General features: G+C 43.8%; 1 protein-coding gene across 1 annotated transcript in view; it reads left to right on the top strand.

The window, feature by feature from the left end:
* AK7 (adenylate kinase 7) overlaps nucleotides 1-18,388 on the top strand; it is a 70,044-nt gene that overhangs the window by 30,415 nt on the left and 21,241 nt on the right. Inside the window, exons 5-11 of the mRNA XM_006076924.4 lie at nucleotides 3,614-3,724; nucleotides 7,761-7,841; nucleotides 9,125-9,213; nucleotides 11,192-11,282; nucleotides 12,973-13,050; nucleotides 14,549-14,698; nucleotides 17,706-17,834. Of these exons, the coding sequence (XP_006076986.4) occupies nucleotides 3,614-3,724; nucleotides 7,761-7,841; nucleotides 9,125-9,213; nucleotides 11,192-11,282; nucleotides 12,973-13,050; nucleotides 14,549-14,698; nucleotides 17,706-17,834 (729 nt within the window). The remainder of the gene's footprint in view (nucleotides 1-3,613; nucleotides 3,725-7,760; nucleotides 7,842-9,124; nucleotides 9,214-11,191; nucleotides 11,283-12,972; nucleotides 13,051-14,548; nucleotides 14,699-17,705; nucleotides 17,835-18,388) is intronic.

Here is an 18,388-nt window from a genome sequence, read left to right as displayed (position 1 = left end):
CATCACACATACGGACCAGGTGGGAGAAAGAGAATAATGAGCAGGGGGAAAGAGTCCAGCAAGTGATCCACACGGGGAGTCAAACGCAATGACCAATTAAAAAGAGGGCCCCCAGAGTCTTAGCGGACAACAGGTTCACCCAAAGTCCTTGAAGAAAAGGGAGATGACTCTACAGAGTCAGTTCTCCGCTTCCTAAGAAGATGAGGCCTATCAGTGAGCCTATTGATTGTAATGAGGTGTTAATAAGGCAGGCAGTTTCCAGAAATGGCAACACACATCAATACACAACAATAGAAGAGTCCTGGTTTTATGCCGACAATAGAGCGACTCATCACTTACTGGAAAAGCGTCTGATACAAATGGTTGCAAGAGACTAGAACCTGTATGAAAGATGCAAGTTTAAAAGACATTTTATTTGTCGTTTGTTTGTAACATGGGAAATTTAAGGACCAGAGGGAACATAGCCCCACGATCGGTAGGGAAGTTTTGAAATGTACAAACCAGATCTCAGTCCCAACCAGGAATTGGAGATGACAGCTCGAAGCCTGCAGCCCAGGATTGGCTAGACCTTACGGGCCCAGTGCAGCTGGCCAGAGAGGGTGGCCCAGTCTTAGTCTCAGAGTGCAGGGGAGACACTGACTGGCTGTCCAGACCTGTGACCAGGGAACCAGGTCACCTGAAACGTAACTGTTTCTGTCACTGCTGTAAGGACTGAGGGTGCTACAAGGCCCAGAGGGCACTGGGCAGCCAGTCACAGGAGCAGGAAGGTCACAGTCACTAGGGCCAGGGAGATTCCGGGACTCAGTGCATCCTGAAAGCAAAGCTGATTATAGATCCGCTGTGAGTAGGATTGCCAGATGTAGCTAATAAAAATACAGGACACCCAGGTAAATTTAAATTTCAGATAAACTGCAAATAATGTGTCATGTAAGTGTATCTCATGCCCTAAGACATACTCATACTTGAAAAAATATTTGTTTATCTGACATTCAAATTTAGCTGGGTGGAGAAGGCAATGGCACCCCACTCCAGTACTCTTGCCTGGAGAATCCCATGGACGGAGGAGCCTGGTGGGCTGCAGTCCATGGGGTCGCTAGGAGTTGGACACGACTGAGTGACGTCACTTTCATGCATTGGAGAAGGCAATGGCAACCCACTCCAGTGTTCTTGCCTGGAGAATCTCAGGGATGGGGGAGCCTGGTGGGCTGCCATCTATGGGGTCGCACAGAGTCGGACACGACTGAAGCGACTTAGCAGCAGCAGCCTCTATTTTATCTGGCAATCCTACATACGAGTCCCTGGGTATATTAAGAGGTCTGCTAATTAGATGACATGTGTTCATTGAGTATCTACTATGGACACAGAATTGGGGTGGACTAACTGGATCTTCCCCCAAAACTCACTCTTTCTCAGTCTTTCTCCCAGTAGTGTCCACTGTGTCCACTGCTCACCTTCTCTCCCTTCCATCCATCAGTCAGCTCATCACTCAATTCTGTTAATTCGTCATCCAAAATGTCTCCTAAATCCATCCTGTTCTCATTGTATCTGTGGGCTACCAGGATGGCCTCGGAACTGGCAGCTGCCGTCACATCCTTCCAAGGCAGTCTCCAACAAACAGCTTAAGTGATCTTGTTCAAATATAATTCAGATCATGCTATTGTTGTTGTTGTTCAGTCGCTAAGTCATGTCTTTGCAACCCCATGGACAGCAGCATACCAGGCTTCCCTGTCCTCCATTATCTCCTGGAGTTTGCTCAAGTTCATGTCCATTAAGTCGGTAAGGTTATAGTCCTGCTTAAAATGCTGAAAATCCTCCATGCCTTCCCATGCCTTTAGGATGAATCTAAACTCCTTCACCTGGTCCACAAACCCTGGCAGCCTGGCGCTGCCTACCTCCTCCTCTACCAACCCCCAGCGTGGCTCCAGTCACTTCAGCCCTTCTTCCCATTTCTCAAACCTGCCAACAATTGTTCTGCCTCAGGGTTCTCACCCTTGTGTTTGTTCTGCCTCTCTGATTAATTTTGGATGAGCCCTGGACTCAGATGCTTTTGTCCGGTTATTTATCTTAGAGCAATGTGATGTGATTGGAAGGCTTCTGATTAGACTGTATTTTTTGAAATCCTTGGACTTTCCTGGAGGTCCAGTGGTTAAGACTCTGTGCTTCCATGGCACAGGGCACTGGTTCCATCCCTGATCAGGGAACTAAGATCCCATATGCTGTGCAGCTCGGTCAAAAAAACAAATCAGAAATCCTGCTCCAATTAGGACCTCTAAATCTGCATGGATTGGGGAGAAATCTGTACCATGGATTTCAGTTTCTCCGTTTATTCTACAGGAAGTTTTTGTTGAACTGTCTCTCCAAGGGACTCTAGGAGCGTGAGTTGTGGAGAGACCAAGTGATGAACAGCTCAGTGGACTGTCGGGAAATATTTTCCATTCCTGATTCTTAGGACAAACTGATATCCTATCTGATGAAGCCAGTTTTCAAAGCCTAAGACAGAAACTTGCACAGGGTATGTTCTAATTAACATGAGATTGACTTGAGGGAAAGAGGCAGTATGGAAAAGAAGAAGAAGGAAAAAAAGCCTCACAATTCAGATTTAAAAAATGAAACTGCAGGGAACTTCCCTGGTGGTTCAGTGGGTCAGAATCTTTCTGCCAATGCAGGAGACACGGGTTCAATCCCTGGTTCAGGAAGATTCCCCATGACGAGGAGCAACTAAGCCTATGAACCACAACAGCTGAGCCCACGTGCCCTAGAGCCTGTGTTCCTCAACAAGAGAAGCCGTGGCAATGAGAAGCCCAAGTACCAAAGCCAGAGAATAGCCCCTACTCGACGTAACTAGAGAAAAGCCCACGAAGCAATGAAGACCCAGCCCAGCCAAAAATAAAGAAAATTAAAAGAATAAATGAAACTACATGCATGTCAAGAACTATTAAGAAATGAGGTTTTTTTTAATGTCTTTATAGAATCATGTCTCTACAGAATAAAAGAAGACGTTTAAATTTTAAAATTCTGTTTAGATGAAGTGTAAATGATAGAATTTGGGGAAGTCCCTGGTGGTTCAGTGGTTGGACTCAAAACTCTCACCACCAGGAGCCTGGGTTTGAGCCCTGGTCAGGGAACTGAAATCTCTCAAGCTTCGAGGCGTGGTCAAAAAAAAAAAAATAGAATTTGACTAGCTGAAACAGTTTCAAGAAAGTTAAGTCACTGTAGAAATAAGCAGTAATTTTTAGAATACTTTGAGCTTAAAGGAAAGTTTTTTTTCTTCTTTTCCATAATGCCTCTTTCCCTCAAGTCAATTCCATGTTAATAACATACCCCGCACAAGTTTCTGTCTTAGGCTTTAAAAACTGGCTTCATCAGATAGGATATCAATTTATCCTAAGAATCAGGAATGAAAAATATTTCCAGACAGTCTACTAAGCTGTTCATCCCTTGGTCTCTCCACAACTCACGTTCCTATACAGTCCCTTGGAGGGACAGTTCAGCAATTCTTCCTGGAAAATCAAAGGGATAAACTGAAATCTATGGTACAGATTTCCCTAGCATCTTGGGGCTTAGAAGTTCCCATCACGCTAATGCATGGACTCTGGGCTTTTTTCTCTCATAGGATGACTCTGAGGTCCCATTTACTGAAGAGGATTATCGAAGAAGAAAGCAACATCCTAATTTTCTGGACCACATAAATGCTGAAAAAATGGTTCTCAAATTTGGGAAAAACGTAAGTCTCAAGTAGTAGAACCTTTTGAGTAGGAAAAGCTCTTTTGGAACCTGCTTACAATGCCCCTGCTCAGGACCATTCCACATGCTCTGCATACATATCTTAGCTGGCTCCCTCTCTCTGCATTTAGGTCCCATGTCCTTACACTCACAGACCTCCAAGCTTCAGGCTCCCTCAGAGAGGCCGTGTCTTGGCCCAAGTTCTGGCCCAGCCCCCTAAGATGGAAGCCTTGTATGGGGTCCTCAGCAGAGCCCAGTGTAGATCCAAAAGGTCCAGAAGAGGCAAATAACTCGAGTGGGAATGTGTGTGTGTGTGCGCAAGGTCTTCGTTCCCCAATCAGAGATTGAACCCTGTCCCTTGGCAGTGAAAGCACCAAATCCTAGCCTCTGGATTTTCAGGGAATTCCCTCTAAGATGAGGTTTATATGCACTTTTCAGAATAGCTGTAAGAAATAAATGAGATAGAGTCTGGGAAAAGGGGAAAATGCAGTTTTCTCTTCCTCATTCCCACTTTGGGGCTTCCCAGGTGATTCAGTGGTAAAGAATCTGCCTGCCTATGCAGGGGACATGGTTTCTGTCCCTGGGTCGGGAATATCCCCTGAAGAAGGAAATGGCAACCTACTCCAGTATTCTTGCCTGGGAAATCTCATGGACAGAGGAACCTGATGGGCTACAGTCCGTGGAGTCACAGAAGAATCAGACATGACTTAGCAAACAAACAGCAACAACATGTGGGGTCTAGTTCACCAGCCGCGCCCCCTGCATTAGGAGCGTAGAGTTTTAGCCACACAGGGAAAGCCCTGTGTACGTACATAATTTTTCTAATTTCACAAATGCAGACTTTGTGGGAAAGAGGTGTCAAGTGGTAGGGAGCTGTGACTGAAACCTGGATCCATCAGACAGCAAAGCCTGTGGGTTTTGTTATTTTTTTCCTGACTCCAAAACTCCACCATTCAATAGAGTTGATCTTAACACATCTATGTCACTGATTGTTGACATACCTCTAGCTGAGAATTCAACGAAGATAATAGCTTGTTAGCCTTCACTTGCAGAAAATTTTTATCATTTTGAAATCCATATATTGTAAAAGTTTTTAATTTCTCTATATCAAAGTATATGACAGGGATGCCTTGGTGATGAATAAACAGTAACAAGCTAAAAACTGAAAGCTTGCTTACCAGGCACTATGCCAGATGTATTACTTACAGTACCTCATGTAATCCTCATATACCTCATAGGTAATCCTCACAATGTTGTGAATTAAGTGATATTATCATTAGCCTCGTTTAACTTACCTAGCATTTGTATGGAACCCCCAAACCTCTAAGTTTTCATCCACTGCTGTTTTCCCATAGTCACGAGACCGTCAGTAATGGTAGGTAATTATAGTTCTAAGACGACACCTAGTGGTCTCAGAGAATATTACAGTAGGAACTCTGTTCCCAAAACTGTGCTGCTAGTAAATTTCTTTCTTTTTTACTTTGGCGATACAAACACTGTGAATATAAAATATTTGAAGAAAAAAAATATGAGATTAGGAATTCTAATCCATTAACTTATGATCTTAGCCAAGTCATTCAACTTTTGGAGTTAAGTAGGTAATATAATGGAGAAGGCAACGGCACCCCACTCCAGGAGAATCCCAGGGACAGGGGAGCCTGGTGGGCTGCCGTCTATGGGGTTGCACAGAGTCGAACACAACTGAAGCGACTTAGCAGCAGCAGCAGGTAATATAAAAGGGTTTAGACTAGACAATCTAAATTTCTTCAAGCTCCAAATCCTATATTATATTAAACCTGTCCCAATGGAAAATCCATGATTTCTTGATCACTGGTTGAGAACGCATGATCACACATGCAAAAATAATGGAAGTGAGTGTTAGTCGCTCAGTCGTGCCCGACTCTTTGAGACCCTGTGGACTACAGCCCACCAGGGTCCTCTGTCCGTGGGATTTACCAGACAAGGATACTGGAGTGGGTTGCCATTTCTTCTCCAGGGGATCTTCCCAACCCAGAGATCAAACCCGGGTCTCCTGCACTGCAAGCAGATTCTTTTACCGACTGAGCTACGACGGAATGTGAATGACAATCTAAAATGGAGAAATAAGGGAATTCCCTGGCGGCCCAGTGTTTGGGACTCTGCATTTTCACTGCACGGGGCATGGGCTCAACCCCTGGTCAGGGAACTAAGATCCGGAGTGCCTGGGCAATGTAGCCATAAATAAATAAATAAAATGGAGAAATAGCATCATCTTAGTATCTTTTTTTATTATAAAAACATGACATATGTCCCATGCTCTAAATGACACAATCAAAATTTAGGGTTTTTTGTCCCTATTTTTCTTTTTAAATTTTTTCTTGATTAAAATATAGGTAATATACAATGTTATCCCAATCTCTGCTGTACAGCCAAGAGACTCAGGTATACACACACATGCATTCATTTTTTATTTTCTTTTCCATTATGGTTTATTACAAGATATGGAATACAGTTCCCTGTGCTATACAGTGGGATCTGTTGTTTACCCACTCTAAATGTAATAGTTTACATCTACCAACACCAAACTCCCAGTACACCCCTCTTTCTTCTCCCTTTCTCCTTGAAACCACAGTCTATTCTATATGTCTGTGAGCCTGTTTCTGTTCTATAGATAAGTTCATTTGTGTCATATTTTAGATTCCATGTGTAAGTGATATCATATGTATTTGTCTTTCTCTTTCTGACTTCCTTCACCAAGTATGATTATCTCTGGCTGCAAATGGCATTATTTAGTTCTTTTTTAGGGCTGATAGTATTCCATGGTATATATGTACCACATCTTTATCCATTCCTCTGTTAATTATCCCAAGCTTTGTTAACCACTCTTTTCTGAACAATTAGGAAATAAGGTTGCTCTGGCCAACGTGTTCATCCTACTAACTCTTCTTTAACCTAGTGTTTTTTATCAAGTAGATAGACCCTTGGAAAGAATCTTGTAACTCACATCCGTTAAGATCCTATTGTGTACCAGGCACTGTGGGTAGGAGCTGGTCTCACAGCCATGAACAACACAGAGGTGGTCACTGCGTTCCTGGGGCTGGTTGTCCAGTATTTATCTACTGTCACTACATCAGCAGCCAGCACATTCATAGTTACAAGCTATACTATAAACACAAGACTGTGGACCAATTTTGGAGAAGGAAATGGCAGCCCACTCCAGTGTTCTTGCCTGGAGAATCCCAGGGACGGGGGAGCCTGGTGGGCTGCCGTCTATGGGGTCGCACAGAGTCGGACGCGACTGAAGCAACTTAGCACCAGCAGCAGCAGTGGGCCAATTTAGCATTTTGAGACAAGTTCATAAGCTTTTTAAATCCTTTGCGGACTTTTGTTATCACGTTCTCTAGGACAGGCAGGAAAAGCTTGGGGACCTGGTCACCTTGCCCTTGCCTTGTACAGGAACATAGATCAATTACAATTCCCTGTTGGCTCAGCTGGTAAAGAATCCACCTGCAATGCAGGAGACCTGGGTTCAATCCCTGGGTTGGGAAGATCCGCTGGAGAAGGGAAAGGCTACCCACTCCAGTATTCTGGCCTGGAGAAATCCATGGACTGTATAGTCCATGGACTTGCAAAGAGTCAGACAGGACTGAACGACTTTCACTTTTCACAAAGTTCACTCAAAGACCCCAGTTCTCTCATACTGGTGGTGGGGGGTGCGGGGTGTTCCCATCTCTACTTGGGTTCCATCTTCACTTGGGTTCCATCTTCATTTCACAATTCTCTCTTCAACTTAGCAACATCCAGCCTCCCCAAATCGAATCTCAGTGGTGATAGGGTGGGGGGTGTCTGTACTGATAATTGTACTTCGAACACCAATGAGCGTGCTCTAATCAGCTGAAGGATTAACAGGAGGCCAGGCACACAAAATATGTTAGGAGTTTTTGAAAGAGGTGATAGACTTACTAAACTGCTCATTTTAAAAAATATCACTAAAATAATCTGATTCACTGCGATTTATAATAATACATTTAGCTTTTCTTTTGTATTTTATCTCATAGGTCAGAAAATTCGTCACTTACGTAGTTGCTGCTGGACTTCAGTATGGAATGGAAGGAGGCATCTTGCATGCTTTTTTTAAGGTATGACTTTTCTATAACTATGAGGATTTTTTTTTTTAAGATGGCAAATTTCTATTTATTTTTTTCTAATTTATTTATTTTTCATTAAAAAGAAAATCTTTCCCAGGGTTGGGCCATTCAATCCCATGACTGGTGCCACTGACTTAAACATCAGTGTCCAGTGGAACTCCCTCTCCCTCTGCAGGTCCAGCACCTCAACTTGCATATTTCACAAATCCAAACTGTATCTATGGTCACTTCCAAAATCTGCAGCTCTTCCTGGGGCCCCATATCAGAAAAGTGGGCCACCTTGCACCCAGCTACACCAACCAAAGCCCAACTCCTCCCTCCTTCTCGTCCACCACGAGATCCCCAAGCCCCATGGAGACAATCTCCCCAGAATCTCCCTTTCTTCAACCCAGCACTCCCAACTCCCCACCCACCGACTAGGCGAAACCCTCTCTCGTCCTCACCTGTCGTGGCTTAGGTCTCTCCATTTAAACTCTTACTTCCCATCATCCCTTCACAAGAAAGTGAAAGTGGAAGTGTTAGTCACTCCATCGTGTCCAACTCTTTGCGACCCCATGGACTGTATGTAGCCCACCAGGCTCCTCTGTCCATGGGATTCTCCAGGCAAGAATACTGGGGTGGGTTGCCATTCCCTCTCCAGGGGATCCTAAAGCAAATCCAGTCATTTCACTTCCCTGCTTAAAGCCCTGAAATGGTTTTCCCCAAGTCTAAAATATCCAGTGATCTGCTGAGGCCCCCACCCCTACCTCTTTCATTCAGGATAGTTAAACAGTACCCAGACTATCTATTTACTGAAATGTTTAATGAAGGGAAAAGACAAGGATTTGGACTCTGTGAAGATCATGGTTCAAATTCAGTGTAAAGGACTTATCAGAAGTCTAATTCCTGGAAGGTACTTCATCCACTAAGCATTTCATCTACAAACTGATGATAATAACCCCCAACCAGTGGGGGTACTTTGAAATTTTAGTTCTCATAACAATGAAAATTAAAGACATTGTACATACTGCAGTATGTTCTGTCTATGTAGATAACAGGCAGATGACTACTAAAGACAGCTAATGAAAAGTATTTCAGCCCTGAGGTTGCACTTTATTTCTTTTAATAGGATTTGATTAACTAAATCTCATCAGAACTGATTTATAAAACATCTTAAGCTGATTACTTCATCAGTTAGATAGATCTTCTTGGATGTCTCCAGCTATGGCTGTCTTTGTGAGCTGTAATAGGCACATGGAACTGGGGGAAAATGCTTTTGATTTTCTTTATTTTAGCTAGCTTGGTTGGGTGAAGTCCCTGCATTACCAGTGTTTGGAGATGGAACAAATGTCATTCCAGCCATTCACGTTCTTGATCTAGCAGGGTAAGTGTTCTCCCAGCCGTGTGACTGCCCTAGAATTAACTGACCGATGCGTTTGTTTCTTACCAAGTGCTAAGATCCTCATGTATATTATTGTATTTCTTCACAACAACCCTAAGTAAACGGTACTTTTATCAGCTCCACTTTGAAATAGTGTCTGTCTGATGAAATACTATTGAAATAGTGTCTGGTGAAATAGTGTCTGTTATCTAAGAGTTCCCCACTTCCGACAGCAAGTTCAAGTTCAAGTTCAAGTTCACCCTAGGAGCAGAGTTGCACATCTTCCAGTGTTTTTCAGACTCACAGAGTATCCTCAGATCCCCATATCCTTCTTTGCACATGCTGACTTAAACACTAGGTAAGAGATAGGTTCAATTTATTTGCAATTCATCACATCTGCATTTGGAGTTCCAAGAGCTTCATTCTGTTATCCCCTTGGCTCACCCCACAGGAGGAAACAGTGCCTCTCTGAGAGCCTTTCTGGTTTCTTTTTCTTTCTCTCTCTCTCTTTTTTAAATTTGGCCATGTGGCTAGTGGGAACTTAGTTCCCTGACCAGGGATAGAACCCATGCCCCCTGCAGTGAAAGCGTGGAGCCCTAACCACTGGACTGCTAGGGAATTCCCCCTCTCTGGTTTCTAGATCCCTCTCTTTCTCTCCATTAGTCAATTAGTCCCAGTCCCAGGCAGTATTTACTGGGAAACAATGAGACTTAAACTTCAGGACCCTTCCCCTGCGTGGGTCCCTTCCACAGCCCTAAACTTAATCTTCATTACTGTTCTCAAAGAAGGATTCCCTAAGCTTCAGATTCCACTCAAAACCTCAATCTGCTCCAGGCCACATTAACACGGAACACGGTGAGGCTGAGACACACTCTTCTTTTCTGCAGAAACTTTACATTACCACGTTATCAAGTTTTAAAGATGTGAAAGCATCTTACATTATTAAATTAATTAAATTATTCCCATTACACAAGGACTCAGGGGCCCTCTTGGTAGAATTTTTTTCCCTGCTAATTTCTTGAAGATTGTCAATTATTTAACAAAGGAAGAAGCTAAAAGAGGCAATGTTCTGTGAAATTAATATAAAACAAATATGAAATAGAGATTTAGACAGGTGCATTTGTTTTATTTCCATTTGACTAGAAAGGGAGCCACGATAGAGGTAGAATCCATAGTCTCGTGACAATCTTCTCTTCACTGTTGTTTCTCGGGAATTGTTTTTCATCTGTGTGCAAATCCCTGCTCTGCCTCAGTAGCTGTGTGAGTTTGGGGAAGTTGCTTAACTTTTCTGGGTCTGATTTTCTCATTTGTGAGATGGGGATGATAATAGGCTTACTTGAGTGTTGTGAGGATTCAGTGGGGTAAAACCTGGGGTAGCCCACAGCACAGGGTTGATGGCATTAAGCCCTCAGAAATGTTGGCCATCTTTCATTATTAATCCAAGGTGGGAAGTCTAAGCCGCTCCATGCCTTGTGACTTAAGGAGTCATAGCTTCTGTGAATTCGTGTCTTACTTTGTGAAAGACCTTCCCCAAAGCACTGTCATGAGACTTCATTGAGGTACTGGGTGAATGGACTTCATCGACACAAGTCCTGACAGGGCTCAGCTACTCTTGTAAGCGGATGGATCTGGTTTCCAATCCTGGCCCTTCTACCTTCCCAGTAACTCTTCAGCCCAAGAAATGTCACTTAACTCTTTACCAGCTTCCTCCTCTGTAGCCTGGGGACCATAATTCCAACCTTGACCTTGTTGGAAAATGAAAGTGAGATAATCCACTAAATCGTCAAAGCCCCTGGCCCATGGGGGTAGCGATCAGCGAATCCTATTCACATAAACAAACATCTCCTGTATTTATTCCCTCTGGGGATGATGCTCCCTGGGGGTCTGCAGAGTGATGGGGGTAGCAATCAGCGAATCCTATTCACATAAACATCTCCTGTATTTATTCCCTCTGGGGATGATGCTCCCTGGGGGTCTGCAGAGTGATACAGAACATCATAGACCACGTGCCGAAGCTCCGCTACCTGGTGGCTGTGGACGAGTCAGTTCACACCCTGGAAGACTTTGTCAAGGTACAGCTGTGTCATCCCAGGCTGGATGGCATCTCTTAAATCATTTTACCCCAGCCCCTCAAGGTGGAATCAGGGGTGCTAACAAGATTGGGTGCGGGGTGGGGGTGGGGACTAAAATCAAATATCCTTAAACCCAAGCTTGGCCTTCCCTGGTGGCTCAGTGGTAAAGAATCCGCCTGCCAATGCAGGAGACTTGGGTTCAATCCCTGCATCAGTAAGAGCCCCTGGAGAAGGAAATGGCAACCCATTCTAGTGTTCTTGCCTGGGAAATCCCATGGACAGAGGAGCCTGGCAGGCTACAGTCCACAGGGTCTATACAACAACAAAACCAAAGCTTACTATTTGCATCTGCAGTATACATATGCTTGGAGAAGGAAATGGCAACCCACTCCAGTATTCTTGCCTGGAGAATCCCAGGGACGGGGGAGCCTGGTGGGCTGCCGTCTATGGGGTTGCACAGAGTCGGACACGACTGAAGCGACTTAGCAGCAGTAGCAGCAGCATACATATGCTGGGAAATTACAACCATGATAGTCTCTCTCCAGTATATGCACGGAAAGGAGCAGAAAAGGCCACTGTAGGGTTCAGACACAAATCACACACCGGACTACTAGAATCTGTGACCTGTGCCCCAGAGTATTGATAATGGTCAAGTTCTCCAAATCTACTGGCAGCTTCCAAGAGCTCTGGATCTTTGAAGATCTCCTCTCCTCTCCAGGCTGCTCTGGCTAAAGGTCACCTTGTGGCCCAGCTGGCTCAGCCAGTGCAGCCTTCCTTTGCTCCTCCCCAGGGCACCCCCTGCTAATCTTTTGTGGGAGGAGGGTCCCACACAGAGCAGCATGTGGGATCTTAGTTCCCTGACCAGAGATGGAAGCTGGGCCCTCTGCAATCAGAGTGTGGAATCCTAACCACTGGACTGCCGGGGAACTGACCCCTTCTCATCTCTGCGGTTCAGCTCAGGGGCTTCCGTGCTGGTCCAGTGGCTAGGACTCGAGCTCGCGCTGCAGGAGGTGCAGGTCGATCCCTGATGGTGGAAGTACTTCCTGCCGAGTGCGTGTGTGCTCAGTCGCTCAGTCGTGACCAACTCTGTACCACACTATGGACTATAGCCCTTCAGGCTCCTCTGTCCACAGGGTTCTCCGGGAAGAATACTGGAGTGGGTTGCTATTTCCTACTCCAGCGGATCTTCCCGACCCAGGAATCCATGTCTCCTGTGTCACCTGCATTGGCAGGTGGATTCTTTACCACTGAGCCACCTGGGAAGCCCACCGCATGCTGAAAGATGTGGCCAAAATAAGTAAATAAAGATTCACCTCGGACCTCTTCCTCTGCACCCTCCCTACCTCCACCCCACCTCCGCTGCAGCCCCAGCACCTCGTTTCCATATTCCTAACATCAGACGTTACACACCAGCATCTGAGTACACGTCTGTCTCTCCCTTTTCAGATTGGGAGCTCCCTGAGGGCAGGGATCGGGCTTTATTCATCTCTGTGTCCAGTTCCTGTTGTGCAGTGAGGATCCTTTGCTCTGTGTGGAACAAATAAACCAGTGCATGTCCTCAGGGCTCTCCCCTGTTGCTTTGCAGATTTTTTTTTTTTTTTGTATTCAGTTATGTTTGTATTTATTTGAGAAATTTTACATCAAAATCTTACAGGTCAACCAAAATAATATTTCTATTTTTCTCTAACAGTGCATCAGTAAAAGTACTGGCCCTGGGAAAATCCAGAAAGTACCGAAGGAAAATGCTTTCCTAACCAAGGACTTAACAGTTAGTATATGAGAGATTTTTTTGTGTTTTTCCTACTCTTTTCCTGAAAGTATTGCTTCTTGAGAGACCTGGAGTCAGAGGATCTGGCTTGCGGGTTCATTTCAGCTCCTTTACAGTGGAAATTCTAACCTGTAGCAACTTCTTCTCTTCTGTGAGCCTGTTTTGTTTTGTTTTGTTTTGTTTTTCTTTGTTTTCTTTGTTTGTTTGTTTTCCCTCTAAAAATCCTTCAGAGATCATGATCAGAAAATATATTTGAAAGCTGTCTAATGTATAAAATGCTATACAAACACTGGATGCTGTTCTCTTTGGCTCCTTTCTAAAATTCAAAGAGGAGGCTGAATTTCTGATTTCATCACTGCAACAAGAGGACAGTTTTAGCCATGCAGTGCATTCTTCCAGCTTGTTTTAGGATATAATCTTCTTTTAAGAAATAAATTCTAGCAAAAGAGTTGACTGGGCATGATTCTGAAAGGACTGATATCGTTGCTTGCTTCTGAGAAGCAGAACTGGGTGGATGGTGACTGGGGCCAAAGGGGGCACTTCTCCCCTCTACTATTTTTTTTTTAAGTGTTAAGTATAGTTAATTTCCATTGTGATATTCATTTCAGGTGTACAGCAAAGTGATTCAGTTATATATACATATATCTATTTTTTTCAGATTCTTTCCCCATGTAGGTTATTACAGAATATTGAGTTGAGTTCTCTGTATGATACACTAGGTCCTTGTTGGTTATCTATGTTATATATAGTAGTGTGTATATTTCCCCTGTACTTTTTGTTCTTTTGGATTTTGAACCATGAGATTGCAGTACTCAAAAAACTGGTAGAATTTTAAAAAACCTTTTTTTTTTTTTTTTAAAGGAAGAAATCTTCCACTTGCATGTCTAGTATCTCTCTACCATTTTTTTTTTTTTTTTTTTTTTGCCTCACTGCATGGCCAAATCCATGCCTCCTGCAGTGGAACCACAGAGCCTTAACCACTGGACCACCAAGGAAGTCCCTCTCCCTACTCTTTGTTTGTGTAACTGTATAAGGCAGGACACTGCCCATCACAAGAGAGCAAGTGTGGGGAGACTTTGGGGTCACAGAGTCTCACAGCAGGTGCTCTGTCAAAACTTGTGATTCAGTCGCTAAGTCGTGTCCAACTCTCTGCGACCCCATGGACTACAGCACGCCAGGCTTCCCTGTTCTTCACTGTCTTCCAGAGTTTGCTCAAACTCACGTCCACTGAGTCAGTGATGCTGTCTAACCATCTCAGCCTCTGCCATCCCCTTCTCCTCCTGCCTTCAATCTTTCCCAGCATCAGGGTCTTTCCCAACGAGTTGGCTCTTCCCATCAGGTGGCCAAAGTATCAATCTTAGAGCTGTCTTCACTGACATTCATGTTTAGCAAATGCGTCCATATTTTTCTTCTATAACTTTGGTGATTTGGGTTTGTTATAACTGTCGGGGGAGGGGGCTGGCAGGAGACAAGTCTTTGACATCCTTTTCTCTCTTAGCAAGAGAATATTGACCACTTACTGGTCAATTTAAGGATGGAAGCACTCTTTGTGAAGGAGAATTTTAACATTCGATGGTTCGCCCAAGCAGGATTTGTGGAAAATATCAACAGCATCCTCAAAGAGTACAAGCAAAGCAGAAGATTATTGGTAACTATAACCACTTCCTGTTTAAGCTTCTGATTTAAGCAAAGTACATGAGGCTTTGGTGTAATTACACCAATGGAAGTACTTTTCTTTCACATGTCTGAATTTCTAAATTCAAGTTCTTTTTCATGTCTGACCCGTTGTTCAGGTCTAACAATCCACATCTATATTCTATGGAAACTTGCCCATTGAATATTAAAAATTTTTGAGTTGACACTGATGACCGTTATGCTTCACACCAACTGAACATGATAGTAAGCCCCAGACTGAGTGTCACAGAGCTGTCTCTATGAGGGAAAATGTCAGGTCCCTTACTGGTCCATGTTTCACCTGGGTATCCATCTGGGTAGGTAGGAGGTAGGGAAGGCTGATGATTACTTTGATCTTTTCTGATTGGCCAGGGAATTTGCTGGCCATTTTAGTTTTGTTTTTTTTTTTTAAGATTTTTGTTGTTGTTGTGGATCATTTTTAAAGTCTTTATTGGATTTGTTGCAATATTGCTTCTGTTTTATGTTTTGGTTTTTTGGCCGCAAGGCATGTAGGAACTTAGGTCCCCAACCAAGGATCGAACCTGTGCCTCCAGCGTTGGCAGGCAAAATCTTAACCACTGAATCAGCAGAGAAGGCCCTTCTGATTGTTTTAGCAATCACAACTTTCCGTAGATATTCTTATCTCCATATTCCAGATGAGGAAACCAAAGCTCAGAGAGATGGAGCAATTTCTTCAAGGTCACACAGCTAGTCAGGGATTCAGACTAGCTAAGATGCCAACTTAGCTTGAACGGCCGAACTGCGGAGCCTCCACAGCTCCATCTCTGAAGTCAGGTAAATGCAGCACTTGCCCAGATCTTTGGATTTCTCCCAGGGAGGCTTTCCCAAGATGAGAGTGAACATGACAGGAGAAAGCATTTAGAAAACTACAGTCCACGAGTAACTGGTGCCCTCGTGGTTGAATTGCCATTGTGCATGGAAATACTGAACAAAAGCCAGCAGAGTTGCCTCAGTAGCCTAAAAACCAAGCTCTCCTGAAAAGGATGCCTTGTTGAGAGTCAGTAAAAGATGTACCACTTTGCAAAAGAAACGATGATGCTTTTAAGCATCTGAGACACCCAGGATGGCCGTCCTTGGAGACTGTCCTGAAGCACAGAGCAACTCAAGAGGTTAGACTAGTGTCGTCATCTGTGGGTCAACTTAGAACAACACCAAGTCAGAGTGGAGGTAGGACAAGACGCCTTAAAGAGACCATGTGGTTTCTGATGAGCAAAACTGGACAGAATATGATAGAAGGAGTAAGCACACCTAAAGATTAAAGTGAGTCTGTCCATCCCTGGGGCGTTGGTCAGCATGGCAGCATAGAACAGCAAACACGACCGAGGGCAGTGTAGACAATGCCATGCCGGTGGCATTGAGCCAAGGGCCCCCACAATCCTATTCCTTTAACAAAGCAAAGCCGGCCCTGTGCAGAGCCAGGTGCATTCAGCCACCTTGATCTATTGCCACTCAACAGTCCATTCATCCAACACTCCTCACTCTGATCAAAGCTCATCAAACTATTTTCTATACGTGTCTGCCTTGAGGGGTAACATACCAAACACGTGCCCTTGGAGTGTCCTGAGCCCGGTGACAACCCTACTTATCATTATAAACGAGTAAACTACCAGCTCCTGTTTTGTACCCTGATAAGGTGGCTTCTCTGATGGCTCAGCGGGTAAAGAATCCACCTTCAGTGCAGGAGATGCAGGAGACATGGGTTCGATCCCTGGGATGGGAAGATCCCCTGGAGGAGGAAATGGTGACCCACTCCAGTATTCTTGCCTAAAAAATCCCATGGACAGAGGAGCCTGGCAGGCTACAGTCCATAGAGTCACAAAGAGTCAGACGCAACCTAGCACACAGCACGCAAGGTGAGCATCCCTACCCCAGGAGACAGATCCACTCTTGGTGTGTGGGTGACACAGGCAGGTGAACCTGCCCAGTTGACCACCGGCCCTCACGTCTTGGGGAAGGCACCATGTGCCCCTTAGAGCCCAGCTCTGTGCATCAAGACTCAGCTCCAGTGTTGCTCTGCTGACTCCTACCCTCTTCATGCCCACCACCTTGGTCATCGCCATGACCCTGAGAACCTGCCCCTGAGCAGACAAGATCATTCACGCCCACCACACCTTACCCAGCGGCCCCCCGCAGGGCCTCTGCTCACTCCCTTCACAGCCCGACAAATAGTAATAACAATAGTAGTAGAAGTACTAATAATGATAGTAGGAATCATGATAATCAGCTCCATGTATGAAATTATGTAAGCTTTAAGCACATGGACACTCTGCCCATGGAAATTTCTTTTCTTTGGCATGATTTTTTTTTAATTTAAAATTTTGAAAATTTGCCTTGCAAAATACCAAGCTTCAGTTTCACAACCATTTGAACCATTTCAAAAGAAATGACTTATTTGTCACCAGGATTTTTATTTCTGTTGGAAATAAACATTTGCTCACCAGTTAGGAATGTGAAACTTCTTTAGCATTCAAGCAAGTTTTTCAGCAGAGGAAATTGTTTTTTTTTAATGGGTGTATTTTTAAAAAACTAGAATAAATTAACTGGTTTAAAAAGGAAAAGATAATTCAAGACCAAGTTTAATCTAGAAACAATGTTCAAGAGGCAATAAATTAAGCACTTTCTAAGAGTAGACTAGAAACTTCTCTCTCTTTGCTGTCTTTACAGGGGTAACCCTGCAAAGGTGAAATTGTAGTATGTAATGCTCAAGTACTTGGCTTTTTTTTAAGTACCTTTAGGGTGCTCCTGAGCACAGTTTGCTGTGTCTTGTCCCCCATGCCCAGATCAGGACACATAGTAGATGCTCATTAAACACTAAGAGAAAGTGACTCTGGGCTCTTGACGAAGGAGTGAATTGGCCTGGGGAATCCTGAGACTTCAAAGGGCTGATCCTTGAAATAAAGATCGCCGCTTAGCTACAGATCATTCAAGAGGCCCTGTGTCATCCCTTTTCTCCTCTTTAGCCCATCAAGATTTGCATTCTCGGTCCTCCTGCTGTGGGAAAATCCAGCATCGCTGAAGTTTTAGCCAGATACTATAAACTGCACCACATTAAATTGAAGGATGTCATCTCTGAAGCCATAGCGAAACTGGTAACAATTTTAGCAACTTTATTGGGGATTTCAATAATTTAAAAATGCCTTTTCTTAGTCTTATAATTAAGAAGTCACTGATCTTCCATGGCATCCTTCAAAGGGATTTGTTATTTTAACTGGAGTTTGTTGTTAGCCCCTATTATGAAAACACAGAATCCCAAAGGGTTTTCCTTCGTAAGGTGGAAGCATCTTTCATGGGTGGACCTTAAACTTTTGTCTGTCTCTAGTTGTTGCTCAAAATATACCTTGTATTCTCTCTGTTGACTGGTGGTTTTGTTACTCTTTTTAAAATTGTATAGTTGTACAATTTAAAAATTGTATAGTATAGTTGATTTATAATGTTGTATAACTTACACATGTACAAAGTGATTTACAATTTTTAAAGATTGTATTCCATTTACAGTTATTATAAAGCATTGGCTATACTCCCAGTGTTGTACAGTATACCCTTGTATCTTATTTTAGAAATCATAGTTTGTGCCTCTTACCTTTCTGCCCTTACATAGCCCCTCCCCACTTCCCTCTCCACATTGGTAACCACTAGTTTGTCC

This window comes from Bubalus bubalis, chromosome 20, assembly GCF_019923935.1.
Source record: "Bubalus bubalis isolate 160015118507 breed Murrah chromosome 20, NDDB_SH_1, whole genome shotgun sequence".
In the NCBI taxonomy this organism is placed as follows: Eukaryota; Metazoa; Chordata; class Mammalia; order Artiodactyla; family Bovidae; genus Bubalus; species Bubalus bubalis.
This window is presented reverse-complemented; position numbering and strand designations above follow the sequence as displayed.